This window comes from Cheilinus undulatus, linkage group 24, assembly GCF_018320785.1.
Source record: "Cheilinus undulatus linkage group 24, ASM1832078v1, whole genome shotgun sequence".
In the NCBI taxonomy this organism is placed as follows: domain Eukaryota; kingdom Metazoa; phylum Chordata; class Actinopteri; order Labriformes; family Labridae; genus Cheilinus; species Cheilinus undulatus.
The window spans coordinates 11,336,512-11,360,425 of NC_054888.1; the positions used below are offsets into that span (position 1 = coordinate 11,336,512).

Sequence of the window (23,914 nt, forward strand, 5' to 3'; positions counted from 1 at the left end):
GGAAGGGTTGAAACATTACAACAATCCAGAATGAAACAAAGAGTTGTAAGTATGAAGAAATTTTATTAGAGGAGACTCAAAATACAGACTTGTTACCTTATTGCTACCAAACCCAGTTCTGTTTTTGTTTGTTTTTACTTTATTTCTTCAGTTATCTCATATGCTGGCAAACATTCTGACTTATATGATGACCCCATCTGTCCACTGTTCCATGTTTTTATTATAAACAAACATATGAAAACTAAGTGAAAAAACACTATTTTGCCTCTCTGACATTAAAAAAGAACATGAACCACAATTGTAGTCACTACAATGCATCTGATTCTCATTAATAAACACATCAAAAACTAAAAAAGCTCATTTCCCCTGATGTTGTTTTTGTGTTTCTGTGTTTTTGTGCAATCCAGGACCTGACAGAGGCCATACCGCTCCAGGAAGTGGTGTTGGGCCGAGTGAACTCTGCAGGAGAGGAGATCAGCCAGTTGAGCACACCAGACGACGCCTTGCGGCTCCGAACGCAGCTCAAATTACTCAACACTCGCTGGGCTGATGTGTGCCAGCAGCTCAACGAGCGCAAGAGGAGGTGTGTGTTAGAGTGTGTGACGGCAGGTTGTGCTGCCTGTAAAACACCACTGTACTGAATACTTTTATTTTAATAGGGAGAAATATGTCTCTGGTGGTCTCATTGACTCACCTTGACAACGGCAGCAGTATTAAAGTATGGAGCACGTTGTTTAATGCTTTTCCCGCAGGTCTGCAGAGGCACGTACAGCAGCAGCAGCTCTGCAGGAGGACATGGGCTCCATGCTGGGCTGGTTGGACAAAGCAGAGGGTGTCCTGGCCATTCCCCTGCAGCCTGCAGAGCCTCAGCACATCAGAGACACTCTAGGCAAAGTCCAGGTACCTTCAAGACACAACACAGCAGCTCCCATGAGCCTCTGCTCTATGTTTATACCTGTGTGGGTGTGTAATTTAATTCAGCTGCTATCACAGAGAAACTTCATTATTACTCTTAGCTTTGGAAAAAACATCTGCATGTGCTAACATGTGAGTGTGTGGGCTTTTTAATTCAGTTTAGAGGCTACGATGCTCTAAAATGACCAACTGTAATGTTTTATTCTGAAACTCAGCCTTCAGGATGCTCTTTTGTTACCGTGCAGAATAATATAACTTGATTGAAAGAGTGTCCTACATTGAGCAGCCTCAATAATTTCTTTTTAAATCCACCCTGAATGTTTGTATGTCTCCGTCAGGCACGAGTGGAGGAGCTGCCTGCCAAGAAGGCAGCGATGGATGATCTGAACTCGAGACAAAAACACATAGCACTTCCTGCTGACAGACAAAAAGACATCAGGACCATCAACACTCGCTGGGCTCAGGTCGGCAGCTACCGCTGTGAATATTTGAGCTAATAGCATGCTAGTGTTTTTATAAACAGTCAGACACAACAGGGGAATGAGCAGGCATGGCTGGGGAGGGCTCTACAGGTACTAAAGGTCTTTTTTTATTCACAGAAGGAGGCAAAATGATAAAAACGGAGCTCTTTTTCACTTAAAAATAGATTTACATGCAGATGGAAAGATTTTTTTACCAGCGTAATGGTTGTAATAAATCACTGCTACAATGGCAGCAGCTATCATAAAGCTGCTTTAACCTTAGTCATGTGTTTAATGAGACTGTCTCCTCTGTGTCCAGCTGTAAGATTACTCTTTATGCAGATGATACCATTTCCTTCTTTTCAACTGTGCTTAAAAGCAAATTACAAACATTTATCCCAGCTTTGATAACAATAGATGAGCATGAATGATGTCTTTAATTTTAAAAAACCGTAACTCTGCAGCTCTGCAGACCTTTTTAGCATCTTTTTGCATATTTTTATTGAAATTTAAGTGATTCAGCTGAACCCAAAGTTGTGTAAATCACTCTCGATTGTTTGAAGACAGCCAGCCTGTGTTTCTGTTTAGGTGTCCAAGGATCTGCCTGAGCGCCAGCTGGAGATCGAGGGTCTCCTGAGGGAGCTGGAGAAGCTTCAGGGTCAGCTTTACGACCTTTCAGGCTGGGCAGCGAGCACCAGAGCCAAGCTAGAGCAGAGTTCGGAGGAGCCACCTCCCAGGGTAGGAGACGATCATGCACACAGTGCTACCCTATTTAGAACCGCATCCTAGTCTACAATCATGCATGTGTGTTTCCTGTAGCTCATTGAGGAAGTGCAGGCCAGGCAGCCTGAGGTGGAGTTTGTTTTGGAGCGAGCAGATCAGCTGTACAAGGACAATCCTCCCAGCGAGCCCGACAAGGTGAGGAAATCAAACGCAGTTGCTGTCACAACTTATTCAAGAAACAGGATGTTTTATTGTGACATATCTTCTTACATCCATGCCCACTCTGTTTACAGTCATTTACTGCCTGGTTCTCCAAAACACAGTCGATCAGTTAGATCAACTGCTATAAAGTCTTTTTGATGATGAAAAGCAACGACTACAAAAATGATATTTCTAATGTTAATTGGGCTACATTGATGCATCGCTCTTCAGAAAACATATAAGACTTTCATCTCACCACAAGCTTCAAACATTTCATGAACTCTTAAATGCTTTATCAGTGTGTGTCAGATCAAACACAAACAGGCAACAGTGTTTCTGAGCTTCACTCATCTCATCTTAAAGCATGTTTAAGTTTTGCTGAGACTTTGTTTGGTTCCAGATGAAGTATGGTAAACTGAAGGAGGACTGGATGGTGATTCTGGAGCTGCTGCGGCAGCATAAGGAGAGGATGGCTGCTCTACTGGTCGCCAAAAAAGCCAGTAAGAATTATTTTATTCATAACATTGTTATATGACTTTTTTATGTTGTGTATTTGATATGGTGCATATTTTCAGCATGTTTAATCTTCATCATCTACATAAATTAATTGATTTATACAGTAAGATAACATTTTCAATGCTACACACAACACTCAAGACAAAAATAAAGACAGCTGTGAACTTAGAGCTAGACAGATTTTCCCTTAACCTTTTAAAGCCTTGTAACTCAAATAACAGCCAGAAAATTCCCATTTTTTGGAACTGAGATGTTTATTTAACCTTCTTCTGAAATCCAAAGAAAAAAGAAAAAAGTGCCTTAAAATTTCACGTATATATTTTTGTATCATATTTGATAGATAAGGCGTTTTTTGCACTTGAAATTTTAGGTCTGAACAGCACTTGTTTATCAGTGTCTGTATTAGCATCAGCTTGAATATACTGTAAATATTGGCCCATGGGAAAGTCCTGTGTTCTATGAGGCTGATAATCTGAAGAATAGAAGGCTTGCCTATTTTTACCAGGAGCTGTGCACGTCTTTTGGTAAAAATAGACAAGGGAATGATGAATAGAGAGCCAAATTTCTGTTAAAGCAGATATATAAAGTCAGCGGTCACTTCATTAGGTACACCTTGCCAGTACCTTCACAAAGTTGCTGCAGAGTCAGCTGTGAATCTCCCATTCCACCACATCCTAAATGCGCTATTAGATTAAGATCTGGTGACTGTGGAGGTCATTGGAGCACAGTGTCATGTTGAAGAAAACAGTGTGAGATTATTTTAGCTTTGTGACATCCATCAGGAGATGTGTACACTGTGGTCATAAAGGGATGGACATGGTCAGCAACAATACTCAGGTAGGCTGTGGCATTATACGATGCTCAGTTGGTGTTAAGGGGCCCAAAGTGGGCCATTAAAATCTCCCCCACACCATTAGACCACCACCAGCCTGAACTGTTGATAGCAAGCAGGATGGATCCATGCTTTCATGATGTTTATGCCAAATTCTGACCCTACCATCTGAATATCACGGCTGAAATCAAGACTCATCTGACAAGGGAATGCTTCCCAATCTTCTGTTGTCCAATTTTGATGTAGCTCTTCTGCTTCAAGGTTCCACATGTTGTGCGATCAGAGATGGTATTCTGCATATGTTGGTTGTAACAAGTTACTTGAGGTGCCATTGCTTTTCTGTCATCTCAAACCAGTCTGCCTATTCTCCTCTGATCTCTGACATCAACAACTGCAGCTCACTGGATATTTTCCCTTTCTCTGACCATTCTCTGTATACCCAAGAGATGGCTGTACTCAGACCAGCCCGTCTGCCATGCTCAAAGTCATTTAAATCTCCTTTATTCCCCATTCTAATGCTCAGTTTGAACTTCAGCAAGTCATCCGAACCATGTCTACATGCCTAAATGTATCGAGTTGCTGCCATGTGATTGGCTGATGTGTGTCAACAAGCAATTAAACAGGTGTACCTAATAAAGTGGCAAGTGACTTTATATCCCAGTGGTAGAATTTGTGAGAAACACAGGAATGCTTCACTTTAAATTTGTGCCTTTCAAAGTAAAAGCCCAGTTTGGCTAAGCTGTGGAGCAACTCCTCTCTTTCTAACAGAATGCTTTTACTTTCTTTTACTCCACCTAAGTTCTATAATGAATCAGATCACTTGTGGGGAGGTTTATTGAGGTAAAACTTTTGAGGAAAGAAAGGGAAGATGTAGAAATAAAGCAGCATACACATGCATGATGTGAAAGCTGTGACATGCACTACAGCTGTCACGCAGCCGACACGCAACCAGTCTGAAACAGGGCGTATTTACTAAAAACAGCACCTTCTTGTTGGTTTTTGGCAGCTCTAATTACTAGTGATAAATATCAGCAAAATGTATTTTTCCTGTACAAAGAGAGCTCATCTTTGTAGCCGATCTATCAGCCTTCAAAATTAAGACACGTTGTACTCATGTGATTAACATTAATGCCTTATATATGTATTTCTTTTAACTGTCCTCAAAATGTAGAACTCTAGCATGCTACTTAGTAAAATAAACATAAAAAAAGACACCAGTGTTATAAGGTAAACATGTCTTTATATGCAGACGATATAAAGTAGCACAAGAATTTACAAGGTAGCACTTTAATAGAAAAATTAAAGCAGTGAAGGAGCTTATATCACAGCTGGGATTTATTAATTTCCTCAGTTTGTCTGCTTCCCAAGTGAAGAGTGCAGAAGTGTTCTTGTTGAAGGTATTAATAAAGTGCGAATGTATGAAAATCCTGCTGTCTGCCATCAAATTAAAGCAGACACTAAATACATGCCAGGTGTCTAATGTTAGTACAGAGACTCATTATATGAAACGCCTGCAGGCTTCAGGTGAAACTTCCCTCATAAAAGACTGTCAATATAGGATTTAATAATGAAAAGGTTTAACTTATGATCTGCAGGGATCATAAAGATAAACTCTGCAGACCTGTTTGTGACTTTTACTTTAGAATATTAAAAGCATGAAGACGTGGTGTGTTTTAGAAATACTCTGTCCTCAAAGGTGAACTTCAGCAGAGACTTTTCAGGGGTATCTTTGAATTCTTTTTCCCATTTATAATAAGGTTAAAACATTAATTGTGCGTGTGTTTCAGCTGATACTCTAACAGGAAGCTCCCAGCCTGAGTCTGCAGCTCTCGCTCAGTTCAACAAGTCCTGGGCCGAGCTCACTGATTGGCTGACCATGCTGGATAACATGGTGCAGAACAAGCGAGTGGTTGTAGCCGACCTGGACGACATCAACGAAAACATCGGCATTTTGAAGGTCAGGACCGCAGACGTCCCTGCTAGCTACATTCACAGCGCACGACGCCCGCTATGTTAATAAACTCATTGTGTTTTCAGGCGTCTCTGCAGGAGTTAGACCAGCGGCGCCCCCTCCTGGAGAGACAGGTCACAGCAGCACAGAACCTGAAGAACAAAACCAGCAACCAGGACACGCGCAACGCAATCACTGAGCGCAGTACGTCACAAGTTTGACACTTAGAAAGCATGATAATCCATCAAGCAGGAATGTGGTGCACCATGTCCCTATCTACATGTGTTAGACCCCGACAAGATGACCTACTAAAGGAAGGTGGTGCAGCACAGTATGCATACCCTACATACAGAGCATCATAGGAATGAAACAGGGGGATGAAAGCAGAGGTATTGGCTCTCTAGTTAAAAGCTTCATTGACTGCATCAGTAATAATGCAAGGGTTCAGATAGGGAAGGTGGAATGCATTGTTACCACTGTTCCTTTGTATTGTGCTGCTGGGACATTAGCACTTATAACTGGCATTTTTAGCTTTATTTGTAATCTAAACTCCAAACGATGTTGCTACTTTTTTCTCTCCCTCAGTCTCTGACAATGCAGTGCTGCATATTTAATATCTGCAGGTGTCACATTTCAGACACATTTTCCTCTGATGCATTTTCTACAGCACCATTCTTTCCATAAATGCAAGCCATTTTAACAGGATAAGTAGAAATGTATTCTCAGGGTGCTCTCACAGCTGTGCTTTGTTCCGATTATGATGATAAAATGATATTGCTGGTTTTTTGTGTTGTGCTTTTACCTCTCTGCAGGTGTTACAGTTTATTGTGCGACCATGCTAACTGGAGTTGACTGGCACTTTAGCTTTCATTAAAGCCATTTCTGATGAGCTATTTTTGATACTATGATGAAAAAAATTAACATACAGGTGAATCTGAAAATTCATTTCATACAAAGTGAAATACTCAAAAACTTTTTTGTTTTAATCTTCATCATTACAGCTTTCAAAATTAAAAAATCCACTATCTTAAAATATTAGTCCGAGTTGCAAAGTTTTCCTAAGCCTTCATTCTCTCACTGTAGTTCAGTACACACAACCTCAATCACGAGGAAGACTGCTGACTTGACTCTTGTCTAGAGGACAGTCATTGACACCCTTCACAAGGAGGGTAAGCCACAGAAGGTCTCTGCTGAAAGGACAGGTTGTTCTTTGATTTTGGTCTTAGTTTTAGTCTTTAAATGAAAAGCGTTTTAGTTTTAGTCACATTTTAGTAATTTCTAATCTTTTTAGCGTTAGTCTAGTTTTAGTCGACGAAAACTATAAAACATTTTAGTCTAGTTTTAGTCCATAAAATTCCTCAAATTTTAGTCTTTACTTTTAGTCCAAGCTTTTATTTTCTTGCCTAAATCAGGTACCAAGGCATGGTAGTGTGTTCTATGCACTCTGCTAAACCTGGGGTCCCTGCTTTCTACTGCTGAGAGGCAGAATAGCTACAGCTGCATTGTTTTGACAGATTTACCCACAGTGGGGAAATATCACGGACTTTGAATGTCCGACGAGAACAACGTTACATTTTAGTCTAGTTTTAGTCATCTTGATGAAAACTAAACTTGGTTTTTGTCAGTTTTAGTCATCACAGATCCATTTTTGTTAGTCTTAGTCTAGTTTATGTCATGGAACAAAAAGGCTGTTGACGGAAATTTTTTGTTACAGTTTTAGTCGATGAAATTAACACTGGTCCGGGGTCCTGTTTCCAGTTCAAAGTAAATTTGTAAATCAAGGTCCCGGAGTATGGAGGAAGATCAGATTGGATCTAAAGTGCTTGAAGTCCAGTGTTTTCAGTTGCCACGGTGATGGTTTAGGGTGCCATGTCATCTGCTGCTGTTGGTCCAACACGAGTCCAGAGTCATACTGTCAGCCGTCTACCAGGAGATTTTAGAGACCCTCATGCTTCCATCTGCCCAGATGCTTTATAGACAGCAGCACTTGGCACCTGTCCACAGTGAAGCCAAAACTACCAGACACTGGTTTGCTGACCGTGTTATGTGTTTGATTGACCAGTTAACTGGTCTGACCTGAACCCCGTAGAGAGTCTCTGAGGACATGTCAAGAAGAAGATGAGAGACACCGGACTCAACAATAGAGACGAGCTGAAGGCTCTCAGAGCAACCTGGGCTTCATAACCCCCCAGCGTGGTCTCTTCTTGAATTAAATTACAGGAAAAAATGAACTTTTCATGATATTGTTAATGTTTGAGATGTCCTTGTGAGTACTCTTGTGGATTCAGCATCTGCTGTAGACCACAGACACAGGGAGCTAGGTGGAGAACACGGCTGCTCTTTAAACTGTAACACCTACTGGCAGTGCCCCAATGTTTGGGGTAACCTGTAGCAAAGTAATGCAGTATTTTAAGGCTTACTAGTGCCCTAGCACATTAATCTTTGCAAAGACCCTCTTGGATTGCAAAGATGAGTATTATTAATTCATCATCTGTTATAATAAAAATTGCCTCGTAGCTGTATTACTAATACTGTTGCTGCTGGAGTGAGATGAGTAAACCACATATTTATGTGTTCTCACTGGGATCATCTTTGTAAAAGTGTAACAAAAACATCAAAACACAGCAGTATTTTGCCTGTTATAATTGTTTCCTTGCTGTTATTGTAGTTGACAGACTCCAGACCCACTGGGAAGACTCCCAGACCAAACTCTCGGACAGGACGAAGCAGCTCCTCAACATGCTGCAGGATTCCACAGACTGGTTGGATGCCAGGAAGGGAGTGGACCGTCTCATCAAGCAGGCCAATGAGAAGCTGGAGTCCTGGGAGGAGATTACGTACACGGTCGACGAACTGAAGAAGCAAAATGCCGAGCTCAAGGTAGGGCTGAGTCTCCATCGTCTCCAAATTACCGCTAACCTGCTTTGTTTCCTGGAAGGCTTTGTGAATTACTCATAGATAAACAGTGGCACCATTCTTCCACCTTTCTTGTGAGATTATAAACAGACAGCTCAAAAGTATGACATTTCTCACACTGGGGATGAGTCAAACGACATTTAGATTGTGAGAGTGAGTCATCACATTTTACAATCACCTCAGCTTGTCAGTTTCCTGATTTTTTTCTTCTGTTTATTTCAATCTCTCTCTCCTCAGAACTTTGCAAAGGAGCTGCAGCAGTGGCAGGGACAGATAGACCAAACCAATGCCATGGCAGATATGAGCATTTCACCAATAACCTGACAATTTTACCTTCACAACTGCTGAACAGCACACACTTAATAGCGATTACACTCCATACACTGTTTTACTTGTTTTTGAGACTGATGCTGAGCAATGCAAGGGATCCATTTATGATTTTATGTGGCCCTTCTTAACAGCATTTCAGACAGAGAATAGGACAAGACATTAGAAGCCATGAAGCTCCTCCAGCATTTCTACCTCGACCTGGAGAAGTTCCTCAACTGGCTGACGGAGGCCGAGACCACTTGCAACGTTTTGATCGACGCCACCAACAAGGAGAGGCTGCAGGAGCAGCCGGCTGCCAGGAATCTACTCGCACAGTGGAAGGTGGGGAACGTACACCGCTCTAGTTATTGAGTTATTCCATTGATGTCTGAGGGGAACTCGTGGAGGTCATAATGGTGATTTGAAGAGAGAGGGCTGATCAATTATTGGACAGGACTCCAATCATATTACCTACAGGATCCAAGGGCTTGTACAGAAATCATTGGACAAAGAGAAGTGTGAATGTGTGAGGTGGAAATGAAGAGACTAGAGCAGTGATACTCAACACATGACTCTTCAGCCACATATGGCTCTATTGTGATGATTAGTGGCTCTTTTATGTTTTAATGCGAAATATTATTCCCCCAGAAAACCTTAAAAAAGGAAACTTTGACCTCAGAAAACGTTAATCCGTTTGTTTCCCAAATTTTTACAGTTTGTCTGTATATTTCCATCACCCTTGTTTGCCATTTTTTGCCCCTTTTTTTCCTTTTTTGCTACTTCTAATCCATTTTTACAGCTTTAAGCCCAATTTTGGCACTTTTGCCCCATTTTTGCCCTTTTTCACCATTTCTTGACTCTTTTATCCTGCTTTCTGCAATTTTTCACCCTTTTTGCCCATTTAAGTTGCCTCTTGCCATGAAATGCCATTTTTTGCTGCTTTTTGCCCAATATATCCCACCCCTTTGCTTGTTTTTGCCCATTGTAGTCACTTTGCACACATTTTTTGCAATGTTTTTGCTGCATTTTGACAATTTTTGCCACCTGTAACTCATTTTTTGCCACTTTTCAGCCATTTAAGCTGCCTATGTCATTAAATGCCACTTTTTTCTAAATTTTTGCCCATTTTTGCTACTCTTTGCTGCTTTTTGTCCGTTTTAGTCCCTTTTCAATCATTTGTTGCCAAAGTTTTGCATTTTTGCCTCTTTGTTGCCGCTTTTTGACCATTTATGCCACCTTTCACTTATTTTAATTGCCACTTTAACCCATTTTTGCCATTTTTCACCACTAAGATTGTGGCTTTTGCAAAGGTATTTTTGAACAATTTGGCTCTTTGCTTGAGCAGAATTGAGTAACACTGGACTAGAGAGAGAAAATGATCCCCTGTAGTGACATAAAAAAGGCAGACTCCCTTCTTTTTATGTCTGACCTATTAAATGAGGCCTTTTCTCCTGCTATATGAGCATTTCACCAATAACCTGACAATTTTACCTTCACAACTGCTGCTTTTACAACTCTTTTATAGCGATTACACTCCATCCACTTACAGTTTTACCACCGAATGTTATGCTGATCTTTAGCTGAGCAATGCAAGGGATCCATTTATGATTTTATGTGGCTGCTTATAAGGATTTTATTGAAAGCGTCCAATAGGACAAGACATTAGAAGCCCCGCCCATTCTCTTTGATTGACATGAATCACAAGTACAGTATCAATCCAGAGTTTAAGACGCTTTCTCTGACTCTCTGCCCCAGATGGTATGACAGGAATGCTGACACAGCAGCATCCTGCAATTTCATTGGCCCGTCGGTGCCTGGCAGACAAATGCCAAAAAATTCCCCCCCACTGGATTGTGGGTGTTGAAGGGAAGGCTCTGTTCTGTGAGAGAACATATTTTGACCCTCGGCTGTCACCCTGCACCCACACAGGCTTTCTGGTGGAACACGCGTCCACGTAGAGTACAAAAGACACATGCTGCATTTAAGAGACGAGTTTCCACATACAGTTCATGTCTACTCACATGCACTGCCTGGTACAGCAGCAGCCCTGTATGCAGAGCTATGATAGCCTTCTGTGTCCAATTATAAGAGCGAACAGCAGCACGGCGTAGCATCCGCACATGCACCAAACACACAGCAAGCAGATAAGGTTTAATTGGAAATAAGCACGCTCATCGTTTTATGCAGCCTTTCAAGTCCTCTTCCCTCTCTTCCTCACCCTCTCTGTCTTTTCAACTCGCTCTGACTCACACCCTTTTCTCTTCATGGCTAACACGCTCTCCCTCCATCCCTCCCTCTTCCTCTTCATCTCCAAATCTGCCTCTTTGTCACACATTCAAACACAGACCATTCTTATACCGTCACATTGGGAGCTAATCTGCAGGGAGTAGAGGAAGCAGAAAATGTTTCTTCTTCTTCTTCGTGACGTCTAGTTGGGGGATTCCAGGGTAAAGTTTTTCAAGGATGCTGCGCAGGAAGGTCTACCATGTGCAGGTTTGGAGCATTTATCAGTCGCTGTTCTCTTGCAAATCAGCATAGAAATCCTAAAATTAAAGCCATTTCTTTAATTAGCCCTCTTTATTGATTTTCAAAACATTTTCAGATGTTAATACTTAGGAAGTTTGCAAGTTTTGTAGTAGTTTTGAGGTGGAGTAGAAGTTTGCTGTGTAAATACTGACAGTTAAAGGTGCAGGCATGCTTTTATATTGGTTTAAAGCTCCTGTGCAAGGTTTTAATCTGATTATAAAACAGACTGAAAGTAATAAAATAACTTTATGATCCACAAAAGCAAACCAGACCATCAAAGAGACAAGTTTGTATTTTTATATATATATATATATATATATATATATATATATTTTAATATGTTTGTCACTTCTGCCGTGGGGGAGGTGTCCCACAAGGTAAATAACAGCAAATTCCAATATGAGCCTTTAACATTTTTCCACTTCAGAGATTCAGTGTGACTTTTCTGTTGCTAGCTGAAACAAAGAAGGCATGTACAAGGCAAAGTAAAGGGGTAAAGGTTCAGCTCTGTCCATAAGGGGCGCCAAAATCAACACAAAGAAAACGTCCTTCACAGGAGCTTTGAGATTTGTGAGTTTTAAGTTAGTTTGTTTATTGATTATAAGTTCTAAAATGTGAAAAGTATCAACACAAGGTGGCTTCATGTTTGACATTATTTCAAAGCTCCTCTGCTGAGTTTTTATCTGGCGATGAAACAGACTGAAATGAATGAAAATAGCTCTTTTTGATCAACAAAAGCAAACCAGACCGTCACAGAGAAAAGCTAGCATTTTATTGGTGTATTTATTATTTGTCTGACTCTGATGGTGTGGGGTAGGTGTTCCACAAGAGAAATAACACCAAATTCCAAAAAGAGCCTCTAAAGTTTTCAAATCTAGAGAGTCAACGTGAATTTTATGTTTTACACTGAAAAAAAGAAGGCATGTATAAGGCAAACTAAAGAGGTTGAAGTTTCAGCTCTGCCCACAGGGGGCGACAATTCAACACAAAGTAAAAATTCCTCACAGGAGCTTTAATTTATTTCATAAAGCTGCTGTTTTTAACAAAACGTCTGTCATACTGTCTTAAAAAGTACCTTTTTGTTATTTCAAGGTCTAAAAATGTGCTTATCCTGCACCTCTTAAGGCATTCGAGGTCAGCTAAAGGACAAGTATGCAAGTTTTTTTACTCAAGTGATAAAAAAAATAATACAACGTGAAACCATCAATTTCAAACGAAGACATCAAAGTTAAAGTCCATACAGAGACCCAGTGCTGGGACTGACTTGAAGTGTTCAAAGGGATTAGAGAACATTTAGATCAGAGAAGAAGCTGCAGAAAACTTTCTGAAGATAAAACAGGAGCCAGTTTAGCACCAGGCCGCAGCTTCACTGTCTTTTCTGTTTGCTCTATTCTCATCTTTGTGTCCTGTTCTTCGCTTCCATGACCCATTTTTCCCCTTAGGTATCATTAAAATTTCATGTCGGCTAATTTATCTTGTGTGTAACATTCTTTTACAGGATGTTTTTGTCCTTTAAGGAGAATATTTGCAGCTTCAGGCATCTTTTAAAGGCCAAGACTTAGATGAAGTCTGAGTTAGTGTCATGGATGTGAGAGATAAGGTACAAATATGAGATGGCAGGAGTTATTAACACAAAGATTTGTAGCAAGAAGAGGTTTAATTTCTAAATAAAATCAAACATGGTGAGTGTATTTGTCGCTGCTTGCAGACACCGTCATGACTGATGCACATCAGTGTTCACGAAGGCCTCATTCATTTTTACAGAACATGGGTTTTATGAAATTCATGTTTTCCTTCCAGTGATGGATTTCAAAGATGATTTTGTCTGAAAAATCCACACAGGTGGGACCATCCCTGTCAAAGCAACCAGTTGATTCAAGCTAAATTGCACATTTTGACATTTGAGTTTTACAAAAGGTTCCATCCAGGATGCATTAAGCCCTGCATTACTGCTCAATCCTGCTGCTTTCTGCTTTTAGAGACTAAATCACTTTCTCAGATCCTGATCCCATTACTGAGCACTCGAGCAATGAAAAAAGTGAATTCCTGAAAGATGGCTGCTATTACCCAGAAAATGAAGTGTGCGCTCCAGCTGAATTTACTGCCTGTGCTTTCTGTGTGTTTGATTGTGTATGTGTGGGTTTCAGGACCTCCAGGCAGAGATCGACAACCACACAGAGCTCTATCACTCCCTGGATGAGAACGGCCAGAGGATCGTGACCTCACTCGGGGACTCTGAGGATGCCGTTCTGCTCCAGCGACGCCTGGACAACATGAGCCAGCGCTGGAACGACCTGCGCAACAAGACCCTGAGCATGAGGTGAGGGCAGCTGGGGTCACTGCAGCACAAAACTGTGAAAATTCCTCAGCTTTGGGTTGAGTTAAAGTAAAAGTTACCAAAAAATAAATAAATGCTTGTTTCAGGGCCCATCTGGACTCAGAGATGGCACCGTGGAAGAGGCTCCACATGTCGCTGCAGGAGCTTCTGAACTGGCTGAGGATGAAAAGCCAACAGCTGGAGAAGGAGCCGCCTGTAGGGGGCGACGTCCCGGCCGTGCAGACACAGCTGGACACGCACCGGGTAGGAGGGAGGACACACACGCAAAATATGTAGGACACAGACAAAGACTGTGTGATGAAAAATGAAGCATTATTCTGATTTCAGAACTGTCGTTTCAAAGAGGCTCATGAATTTTCCCAGAACATTTTTGGAACTTTCTTATCTAAAAAATCTGGTGCATGGTGTCAGAGAAAGGCAGGGGGTTTTTATGTTAGTTCCTTTTTTAAAGCCAGAGCTGCCATCCCTTTTTGGAGACCAAGATATTGTCTTTTTCATTTGTTTCCCTCGGAGCATTATCTAATTTTAGCCATCCTTTTAAGAGACATATTTTTGGAAGTACATTTATATGATTGCTGACAGAGTTTTATGAGATTTAAATGTCATGTCTCCTCTTTGAATATGAAGCTACACTCCATAAGCTTGTGCTGAGTGCAGTGAATGTGTCTCAAGTCATCGTGGTCTAAAGAAACCTGTATCTGACAGGTCCAGTCACTGGTTAATGAGTATGCCTGGCTACCATTACACCACGAACACAAAGGAACACTCTAAGTAACTCAGAAAAAATGGTATTGAAACGTATAAGTCCAGGGATGGATAAAAAAGATCCCAAGGCAATGAACATCCCCACAGAGTTCAGTTAATCCATCATCAAGAAATGGAATGTGTAGATCAGGCTGTCCTCACAAATTGAGTGACCATGTAAGAAGACTAGTGAGAGAGGCCACCAAGACACCTTTGACCCCTCTGAAGCTTCAGCAGCTGAGATGGGAGGAACACTGCATACAACTGTTGCACAGGTTCCTTACCAGTCAAAGCTTTGTGGGAGAGTAGCAAAGTCACAAATTTACAAGGAACTAAACTCAAGATTAATATAGTTTCCTATTCTCCTTCACTCCCTGAGACCTGAGCTTTTGTTTGCAATGCATTTTTAGTTTCTCCCACTTATTAAGGTTCAGTAGGAGTTAAAAGTTATAAAAGGTCAGATTTATCTTTGATCAGGTAGAAACAAAAATGATGTCAACAAATCTCCTGAAGGTCCTTTGTCAGCTAAAAATCCAGCACTTTATCCGATATCAAGCATTTCTGACTTTGTGGCAGCCAGTTGGTTTGTTATTGGGGTTATTGGGGTTATCGGGGGAGTCATTTTGATGATGGACCACAAGGACTTTGTAAGGCCAAGCATGCACAAACAAGCATTAGAACTTCTGAATTTCTCAGAATTTTAATAAAAATAAATCCACACAAATCCCCATAAATTTCAAAGAAAACAATCTAAAATTTCTTTGAAAATTCTTAAACAAATTTTACATATTCCATAAAAAACCCTAAATTTTATCTAAATGATTTAGTAGAAGTTAATAAAAAAAGCCTTAACATTTAAAAAGTTCTCTCTGTGTAGATTCCTAAAAATGTTCAAGGAAATTCCCAAAATTTCAAAACAAAGTCCCCCCCAAAATATCTTATAAAATTCCTGAAAAATTATATGAAAATGAGGTAAAATTCCCTCAAACATCCATACATATTTCCTGAAATATCCATGAACGCTCTAAAATTTAAAGGACACCCCTGCCCCAAACTTCTAATCCTTCCCCAAAAATTACAATAGAATCAAATCAAAATTCCCCCAAATCACATATACATTTCCCAAATTTCCATGAAAATCACTGAAAAATTCCAAACAGATTCCCCCAAACATCCAAATACGTTTTTTAAAATTTCCATGAAAGTGCCAAAAAAAAATCCCATAACAAAAATATCCCCCCAAATTACTGTGAATATTCTGTTATATACCAAAAAAAATCCTTATGAAGTTTCATTGACATTTAAATCTCCCAAAGTTTCAAGCAAAAAAACTTAAACTTCAATTGTTTTAAAATAAGTTACAGCAGTAAACTGTGCTGTTATGTCCTTATATGTTCATGCAGGGTTTAAGGAGGAAACTTTTTAAACTAAAAATTGTCTATTTTCTGTTAATTTCTAATTTTAAGTCACTGTTGAAGAAAAGTCATTAAATCTGGACTAGATTAGGACGACTCCATGGTCAAGTGGAAGAAAGTTCTTTGGCCTGATGAGACCGAAATGGTGCTTTTTTTGGAGATCTGGCAGGACACCAAACACTGCACATCACCACAAACACACCATCCCCACTGTGAAGCAAAGTGATGGCAGCATCATGCTGTGGGGATGCTTCTCAGCCGGCCCTGGAAGGCTTATAAAGGTAGAGGGTAAAATGAATGTGGCAAAATGCAAGAATATCCTGGAGGACAATCTTACTCAGTTTGCAAGAGAACAACAGTTTAGGAGAACATTTATGTTCCAGCAAGACACTGCTCCAAGTACTTTAAAAAGGGTTGTTCACGCCTGATCTCTGTGCCACCTGACAGAGTTTGAGCAGTTTTGTAAAGACGAAGTAGTCCAAATTGACAAGCTTGGTTGAGACCTAATTGACATTACTTTATAAAAATCTGTTGTCACTTTGACAAAAAGGAGGTTTTTTAAGTCAAAAAGCCAAGTGATGTTTACCATGATTTATTTGTAAAGTCTATAAAAGGGTAAAACATCCTAGGGGAGTCAATACCTTTAATACTCTACACAGTTTTTGAACTTAACAGAATACCTCTGTTTTCTTTAGATGCAGGACTATGATTTGAGGGAGAAAAGCTGTAAAAAGTGGCACCAACATTCACCATTCTGGTCTTTGTCACTATGTGTTCAAAGCAAATATGGCTGTATTTTTGCATTGAAATAAGTTGTTTTCTTCGCTTGCCAAATGATGTGGCTTCTACTAAAAACAACGAGTTTTTGCATACTAAAAGTTGGACAAATATTGGAAGTTTCATTGTAGAATGGTGGTTTCTTTAGTTTCTAATTAGGGAATTCTCAGAGAAGACTGATGGCCATTTATCTGCTTTTAACACAACTTTAGAAACAGCTTCTTTCTGTGGATTGATATGTTTGGTGAGATACGTTAGTTTCAAACACCCCCTCTGATTTTTGCAGCCAAGCCTTACACTTTCAAACAAAAACAGAAGGAGGGAGTTAGAAACAACCTTCTATCTTAAGCCTCATAGATTTCATACATCCCCTATCCTATCGCTGATATAAACTAGATGCACTTCTTTGGTAAGAATATAGCTCAGTCATACTAAAACAAGACCACTTTCCTAACCTTCAGCTCAATGCCGATGCAATGAACAGCCAATAAAAAGAGCCCGTTTGATACTTTCGTTACAAAAGCTTGTCCCTTGCATCGCAGAAGCAGACATTTATATTCGAGCAGATTTCATGTCTGTGCCACTCTAACATTATGCAAATCAAAGGCTCTGAATAAATGGAAAGCATGGTCGTACAGGTTAAATGAAAATCCCATTAAATGGAACGTTTTATGCAAAAAGACAAGACGATTGGCTCGGCTGATTTGGTCATTTCACGTCTTAACCTTCAGTGATTGTGCAAAATGTTGAGTTCCCTGCAAATATTCATCAGGGAAAAGCTTTTAGTCAAAACATTTCATAATGAATATAGACATGTTTTAATGGCCACTCAGGAACATGGGCTGTTTAATATCACACAGACAGTGTTTAATGCACATGTGCACAGAGGACATTTAACTCTTTCAATATTTATTTTATCCTAATTAGGAAGGATAAATAATACTTTCACTGCCTCAAACTTTATCAAGAAAGTTTGTCTTTTCATAAATTTAAGATTCACAGTAGTATCCGATGAGGACTGCAGGTCTAACGGCAATAGAAGCTTTCTTTAGTGCATTGATCTCGTAATATGTTGAGTCCAGAAGAATTTGTTCATTGACTAGATCCATTTTTGTGGTTTTAATAATGGCTATGTCCAGACAATATGGAAGGCTGGAGGTATTCAGGTTTTGGGTTGTCAATCCATCATCTGTATGGTAGTCAATCTACGGATGACTCGTGGTATTTATATCCAGTGTAGAACATTTTTTCTTTTTCTTTTTTTTTCTTTTTTTTTTTTTTAAGATATATTTTTGGGCATTTTTGTGCCTTTGTCAGACAGGGGAGGACAGTGGATAGAGTTAGAAACAAGGTCAAGAGTGGGGGAGAGACATGCGGTAAAGGGCCTCAGGCCAGATTTGAACCCGGGCCGCCCGCATACATGGAAAGCGCCTTTAACCACTAGGCCACCTACTCCCTGAACATTTTTAATCCAGGTGAAAACCACTGTCTTTATTCAGAGCTTTGCTTCGAATCCACATCCACACACTCAGCCCTTATTATACGAGAAAGGGATATTGTCCTGCTCAGCTTATCTAACTGAGAACCTCCCTATGTGATAGTAAAATTCATCATTATGCAGATGATACTGTTCTATACTTTAGTAGGGATTCTGTCAAATTGGCCATTAACTGATTGGCCCAAACATTATTTTGGAGGGAAACCAGGCACTGCTCATCACCTGCCCAACACCATCCCAACAGTGAAGCATGGTGGTGGCAGCATCATGCTGTGGGGGGTCTTTTCAGCAGCAGGGACTGGGAGACTGGGCAAGGTTTAGGGAAAGCTGAATAGAGCAAAATAGGGAGTCTTGACTTGAACCTTATCAAACATCTCTGGAGAAACCTGTTGCCTGTCCACAAATGGTCCCCATCCAAACTGACTGAGTTTGAGAGGATTTGTGAGGAAGACTGTCCGAAAATTCCTCAGGTGTGCAAAGCTCGATGCGCCATATTGAAGAAGACTTGAGGCTGTAACTGCCGCCAAAGGGGCTTCAACCAAGTACTGAGTGAAGGAAAACCAACTTCAAAAAGTAAAGGTGGTCTGAATACTTTATAAAGCCTTGCATGTATAAATTTAAGGACAATTTCTTAGATAAAAGGGAGAAAATGAATGAAAAAATGTTCCCATACACATAATTATTAATCCAGATAGTCAAAAGTGCTGTTAAACTTATTGTGTTCAATTTGTTCACAGGGCTTCAAGAGAGACATGAGAGCTAAAGAACCGGTTGTGACCAAAGCTCTGGACGACGTAGGAGTCTTTCTGTCAGAGCTTCCCCGAGAAACACCGTCTCCTGAGCAAAGAGGTATTACCAAATGTCGCCTCTCTTCATTTAAATAATGAGATTTTTCTCTCATGCTGGCTGGATTAAGAATGGCCTTGTTTTGTTTCTTGTTTATAAGGTATAAACAAAGGTTTATTTACATTTGAATGCCCTGCACCTTCTATTTGAATGTAAAGAAAGAGAGCAGCTCATTAATTAGTGACATTTTCTGGCAGAGAGCTGCTTTGATCGGCCCGAACTCTTTAAATCTTACATAAAAGGAAAATATGGCATGAATTTAACAGACCTTTAATTCAGCGCTGACTCATGTAGTGAACTCCCCTGGTAACAGCGTGGCAACCAGCATACAGCCAAGTTCAGGCACCTTGCTGGAGCAACTCGCGCTCTATGGCAGCAGCACAGTTCCCAGGCTCATTGAAAGCAGCTGAACTTTAACTGTGGCCCATTAAACCCATTCAGCTGCCAACTCAAACACACTCGGAGAAACAGTGAAATAAAGGGTGAGCTCCAGCTGCTAATCACTGCTGCGCCGAGGGAAACGAGCACTTACTTCCTCTCTGGAAGTCGTTCTGTTTGAGCGAATGCAGCTTCCTATAGACAGCGGCTGAGGACGTCTTGGAAAGCAGAAGTGACGCGTTGCTTTTTGAGTGCTTGACATTTTACGGGGTTTAAATTCAGCTGGCGTCTTTACAAAACAGCCTGAGTGCTTTGACATATAAATGAAACAGTCTCTGAGGAGATACTCTTCATTTTCACACTTGATGCTTATGTTTTTGCTTTTGAAGAGGCGCCTGGCTTTTAAGCTACTATAGCTGTCCTTAATTAAACTGACCAAAGCACAGCTGATCCCATTTAATGTACTTGTGAGAAAGACCAATGAGCAGCTGGATCTCAGTGATTAAGGCAGAGGCAGGAGTTGTTGCAAAACATCTTCAAACTTGCACTTCCATGTGTGACTTTCACATAGCAAAATCAAGCCCTGTCTTAACCTGAAACAGCCTCTTATATTCTCGCACTGACTGGCACAGACTATTTCATCCTCAGAAAGGGGTATTTGATTTTCTGGTCATTAACTAAAACAACACTTGAATGCTCAATAAATATTTCATAAATCACTGAGATATTGTGCAAAGGTCTGCTTCTTAATGTGCAAATATATGTTTATTTTAAAGTGCAGTGTGTGTGCTAAAGTACAGATATACCAAGATACAGCTAAAGTGCCAACATGCCTTATTAATATGCCTAAGAATGCCCTACCACCATGCCTGACTAGGAACGAACTGCCCCTTCGTTACCGTACTTTTACATCCAGCCATGAGACAGAAACCTGCAAGTAAAGATGTTGAAGATGCATTTTCTTTGTTTTCATAATCAACTTGCTCATTTCATTCAAGCTTATCCAAACAAATCTGTTAATTTTCAAGAACCAAGTCCAAAGTTTTGACTTTATTAGGCTGTAATTTTTACAAGAGACCAAACTCAGAACTTTCTAGTTTAAGAAAGCTGTAAATTTAGTTTTTCTGAACTAAAAATCTCACATTAATAAAGCCACAAATTTACAAGAAACTAAACTCAAGACATTGGATGGATCAGTGTAGTTTCATATCTTCCTTCACCCCCTGAGACCTGAACTTTTGTTTGGAATGCGTTTTTAGTTTCTCCCACTTATTAAAGATTAGTGGGCTTGATAAGTTTAAAAGGTCAGACTTATCTTTGATCAGAAAGAAACAAAAGCGATGTCTAAAAAACTCCCAAAGGTTCTTTGTCTGCTGAAAATCCAACACTTGATCCGATTTCAAGCATTTTTGACTTTGTGGCAGCCGGTTGGTTTGTTATTGGGGTCTTGAGTCAGTCAGAAATGGTGTCAGTCATTTAGAAAGGGATTGGGGGGGGGGGCGTCATTTTGATGACGGACCACAAGGACTTTGTAAGCCAAGTTTGAACAAACAGGCATTAAAACTTCTGAATTTCTTTTATTTACAACATCCACACAAATCGCCCCAAATTTCAAAAAAACAACCAAAAGTTTCTTTGACATATACCATAAAAATACCCCTAAATTTTACCTTAATTGTTTAGCAAAAATGTTATCAAAAAGCCTAAATATAAAAAAAAAAATCTAATCTGTGTAGATTCCTTAAAATGTTTGAGGAAATACTCCAAAATGTCAAAAAAAAAAAATTTCCACAAAAATTTCTTTGTAAATTTGCAAAAAAATGTTTGAAACTGAGGCAAAATCCCCCCAAACATCCAGACATATTTCCTGAAATGTCCATGAAAACTCTTAACCCCTTAAAGTCTGATAACTCAAATAATAGCCAGAAAATTCTCATTTTTTGGGACTGAGATGTTACTTTAACTCTCCACCAAAATCCAAAAAGGAAAAATTGCCATTAAATTTTACATGTATTCTTTTTGAATCACATTTGATGCATTAAGCATTTCTGTAATTGATAATCCACCGGAGGAAATTTTTATAATTTATCAGATTTTATTCAAAATACTTTAAGGAATATTATTGATGATGTTGATTAGACAGAAGTTTTACAACGGTTGTATCGGTTGTATGTGACACAATAGGCTTTAAGGGGTTGAATATCCCCATATCATATCATATCATATCATATCCCCAAAGTTACTGTGAATATTCTGTTATTTATTCTGTTATTTATCCAAACAAATTCCCTATGAAATTTTATTGACATTTAAATCTCCCAAAGTTTCGAGCAAATAACTTAAACTTTAATGGACAATTGTTCTTAAATAATTTAAAGCAGAAAGCCATGCTGTAATGTCCTTATTTGTACATGCAGGGCTTTAGGAGGTTAATGCACAGTCACAGTAGAAAGTATGGTTAATCTGGTAGGATCTTTTTCAGTCTCGTAAATCTACCAAATTCCAGGTTTTGGTTCTTGTAATTTCACTTTTTAAACTTAAAAAAGTCATTTTTTGTTAATCCCCAACTTTAAAACTCAAAAATTCTCTGTTTGGTTTCTTGTAAATTCACAATTTTATAATCTCAAAAAGACATCAACTTTTTGTGGCCAATTTGACAGAATCCCTACAAAAGTATAAAACAGTATCATCTGCATAACGATGAATTTTACCACCACGTATGGAGGTTCTCATGTAGATCAACTGGGCAGTACAGTATCCCTGTCTGGTTGTGATTGAAAGGAGTTAAGACCATGTTTTCCTCAAAGCTTGCTCTCTCCTAACCCTCAGACATCAGCCCCGAGGAGCGTGCCCAGAACGTGGGGCGAGTTCTGCGCAAAGAAGCCGATGACGTTATAACCAAGTGGGACAACCTTAACGCCGACTCGGCCGCCTGGCAGAAGAGGCTGGAGCTGGCTCTGGATCGGCTGATGGAGCTCCAGGAGGCGGAGGACCTGCTGGACGGGCAGCTGAGGCAGGCTGAGATGGTGAAGGATGCGTGGGAACCCGTGGGCGACCTGCTGATTGACTCACTGCCGGAGCACATTGAGAGAGTCAAGGTCAGAATGAGGGACAATTTGCCATATGTAAAGGTCACGGATGTGCATCATTGGAACAGTTATCACACCTCTCATCTATCAGACATGAAAGGACACTGGTGGCCTCTTTGATTGCATTTATCCTACTGAAGCCTGTGAGTGTTTTTCATACATTAGTGAGCCTTAAACAAGCAGCAAAAGAGGGTTTACATGATGGATGCATCTGTTTCTCACTGTTAGAACAACTGAGGTGAGACACGAGACTGAACCCAGGGCTAATAACAGCCTGTCTGTGTTTCCCATCTGTCCTCACACCGCTGTAAACAATGCAGCACAACAAACATCCTGAGTGTGATTTTGTGTGTGCGTGTGCAGGAGTTCCAGGACGAGATCGCTCCAATTAAGGATGACGTCACGCACATGAACCAGTTGGCGTCCACATTCGGCCCACCGGATATCCAGCTGTCCCCTAACAACCTGGAACGCATCGAAGATCTCAACACACGCTGGAGACTGCTGCAGGTACACAGATTTATCTCCTGCAGAGAGATCCTGAACATCTCTGCAGTGATGCATTACCAGCAGTAGGTTACATGTAGACTTTTCAGGTTTGTTTGCACTCTTAGAACAAGAAGCATGCATGTTTTCTGTTAATAGAAGTGTAAAGGACAAAGAGCCCACTCTCTCACACAAACACGCACAAACCCACCGGCTGCGTGTGATCAGAGGCAGCACAGGGTGTGTTTCTATCAGTCTCAATAAGCCCGGTGGCAGCCATGCTGGGAGTCAGACAGTGATTGTTACCAGGCGTGACAGATCCAGCCAATCAGCTGCCAGAGAGATGGAGCTAACACCGAGGAGTCCCGGGCGGAGACGGGTGCCGCGGTGACACAACGGTGACGGGACCAGACGGCCAGTCTCTCTGAAGTTAGCACCTGACCAGATGCTTACACACAAAAAACACACACACAAAACAGGTCTGTAATGTGGTGAAGGTGAGGGCATCAGTGGTGGTAGACAAAAGGGATTTAATCATTTTTAAGAGAAAGAGCCATCATTTCAATCATATTTTGTCAATACTACAAAAAATGTCATGCTAAAGTTCATTTTTTTCTGTATTTTGATCCAAAATTTGAAACTTCCATATTTTCTAGATTCATCTCATACAAACTAAAATATTTTCATACCAGTACTGACAATGAACCTTTAAAGCAGGGGTGTCAAACTCAAGGCCCGGGGGCCAAATCCGGCCCGTGACAGTTATACACGGGCTGAAAGATCATATCATATTTTTATTATAACTGGCCCAACAGTATGAGGTGTGCAGATTTCTTCCAGTATAAAACGGAAATTTTACCATAATGATTTTTAAAAATCCTTGTTGTGCCATGAAAATCTGGAAAAACTAAAAGGTAAACATAATTAAATAAAAGTGCGGAATGTGGGAAATAAAATTGTTTGTTTTCATTTTTATCTATTTTCAATTTTGCA

General features: G+C 40.2%; 1 protein-coding gene across 1 annotated transcript in view; it reads left to right on the top strand.

Annotated features, from left to right (window-relative positions):
- Positions 1-23,914, top strand: part of dmd (dystrophin) — a 486,115-nt gene that overhangs the window by 365,286 nt on the left and 96,915 nt on the right. The window contains 16 exon segments of the mRNA XM_041781573.1: positions 408-583; positions 753-900; positions 1,254-1,379; positions 1,965-2,114; positions 2,196-2,294; positions 2,701-2,800; positions 5,436-5,605; positions 5,686-5,803; positions 8,268-8,479; positions 8,753-8,909; positions 8,940-9,166; positions 13,498-13,670; positions 13,775-13,931; positions 18,860-18,971; positions 22,176-22,444; positions 22,799-22,945. Of these exon segments, the coding sequence (XP_041637507.1) occupies positions 408-583; positions 753-900; positions 1,254-1,379; positions 1,965-2,114; positions 2,196-2,294; positions 2,701-2,800; positions 5,436-5,605; positions 5,686-5,803; positions 8,268-8,479; positions 8,753-8,909; positions 8,940-9,166; positions 13,498-13,670; positions 13,775-13,931; positions 18,860-18,971; positions 22,176-22,444; positions 22,799-22,945 (2,541 nt within the window).